Source organism: Monoraphidium neglectum (genome assembly GCF_000611645.1).
Source record: "Monoraphidium neglectum strain SAG 48.87 unplaced genomic scaffold scaffold05264, whole genome shotgun sequence".
NCBI lineage: Eukaryota > Viridiplantae > Chlorophyta > Chlorophyceae > Sphaeropleales > Selenastraceae > Monoraphidium > Monoraphidium neglectum.
The window spans coordinates 1713-2219 of NW_014008366.1; the positions used below are offsets into that span (position 1 = coordinate 1713).

At 66.3% G+C, this 507-nt stretch overlaps 1 protein-coding gene across 1 annotated transcript; it reads left to right on the top strand.

The window, feature by feature from the left end:
- Window positions 1-58: 58 nt before the first annotated feature.
- Window positions 59-481, top strand: MNEG_15366 (hypothetical protein; the record flags this gene model as incomplete). The annotated part of the gene is made up of 1 exon (XM_014036163.1): window positions 59-481. The coding sequence occupies one exon, from the start codon at window positions 59-61 to the stop codon at window positions 479-481; it is 423 nt and encodes a 140-aa protein (XP_013891617.1).
- Between the last annotated feature and the right edge of the window lie 26 nt (window positions 482-507).

Consider the following 507-nt stretch of genomic DNA (forward strand, 5'->3'; position numbering starts at 1 on the left):
TGGGTCTGTCAAGAGTTACACTGACACCTTCAAGCGGTACCTGACCAACATCCCCGACATGGCAGAGAACGAGAAGGTTGATAGGTACTACCGCGGCATCAAGAAGGACATCCGCGTCCAGGTCGCCCTCTCCCGCGTCAACACCCTCGACGCCGTCATCGAGGTCGCCGAGCGCACCGACGAGATCCTGTACTCCAGCCGCCGCCATGGCAGCTACCTCGGCAGCAGCTCCGCGCCTCGCTCTGGTCCCAGGCCCATGGACATCGGCAGCATCCCTCGCCGCCCGCAGCAGCAGTTCCAGCCGCGCCGCACTTACGCTCAGGCCGTCGCCGGGCCGCGCCGCTTCCCGCGTCTCACGCCCGACGAGCGCCAGCGCCTGATCGAGTCCAACGGCTGCTTCTACTGCCGTGGCACCGGCCACGTGGCGTCTGACTGCCCCCTCAAGCGCCGCAACAACCAGCGCCCTCCGCAGCGCCGCTAAGCGCCTTTCAGATCTCCAGTCCATCA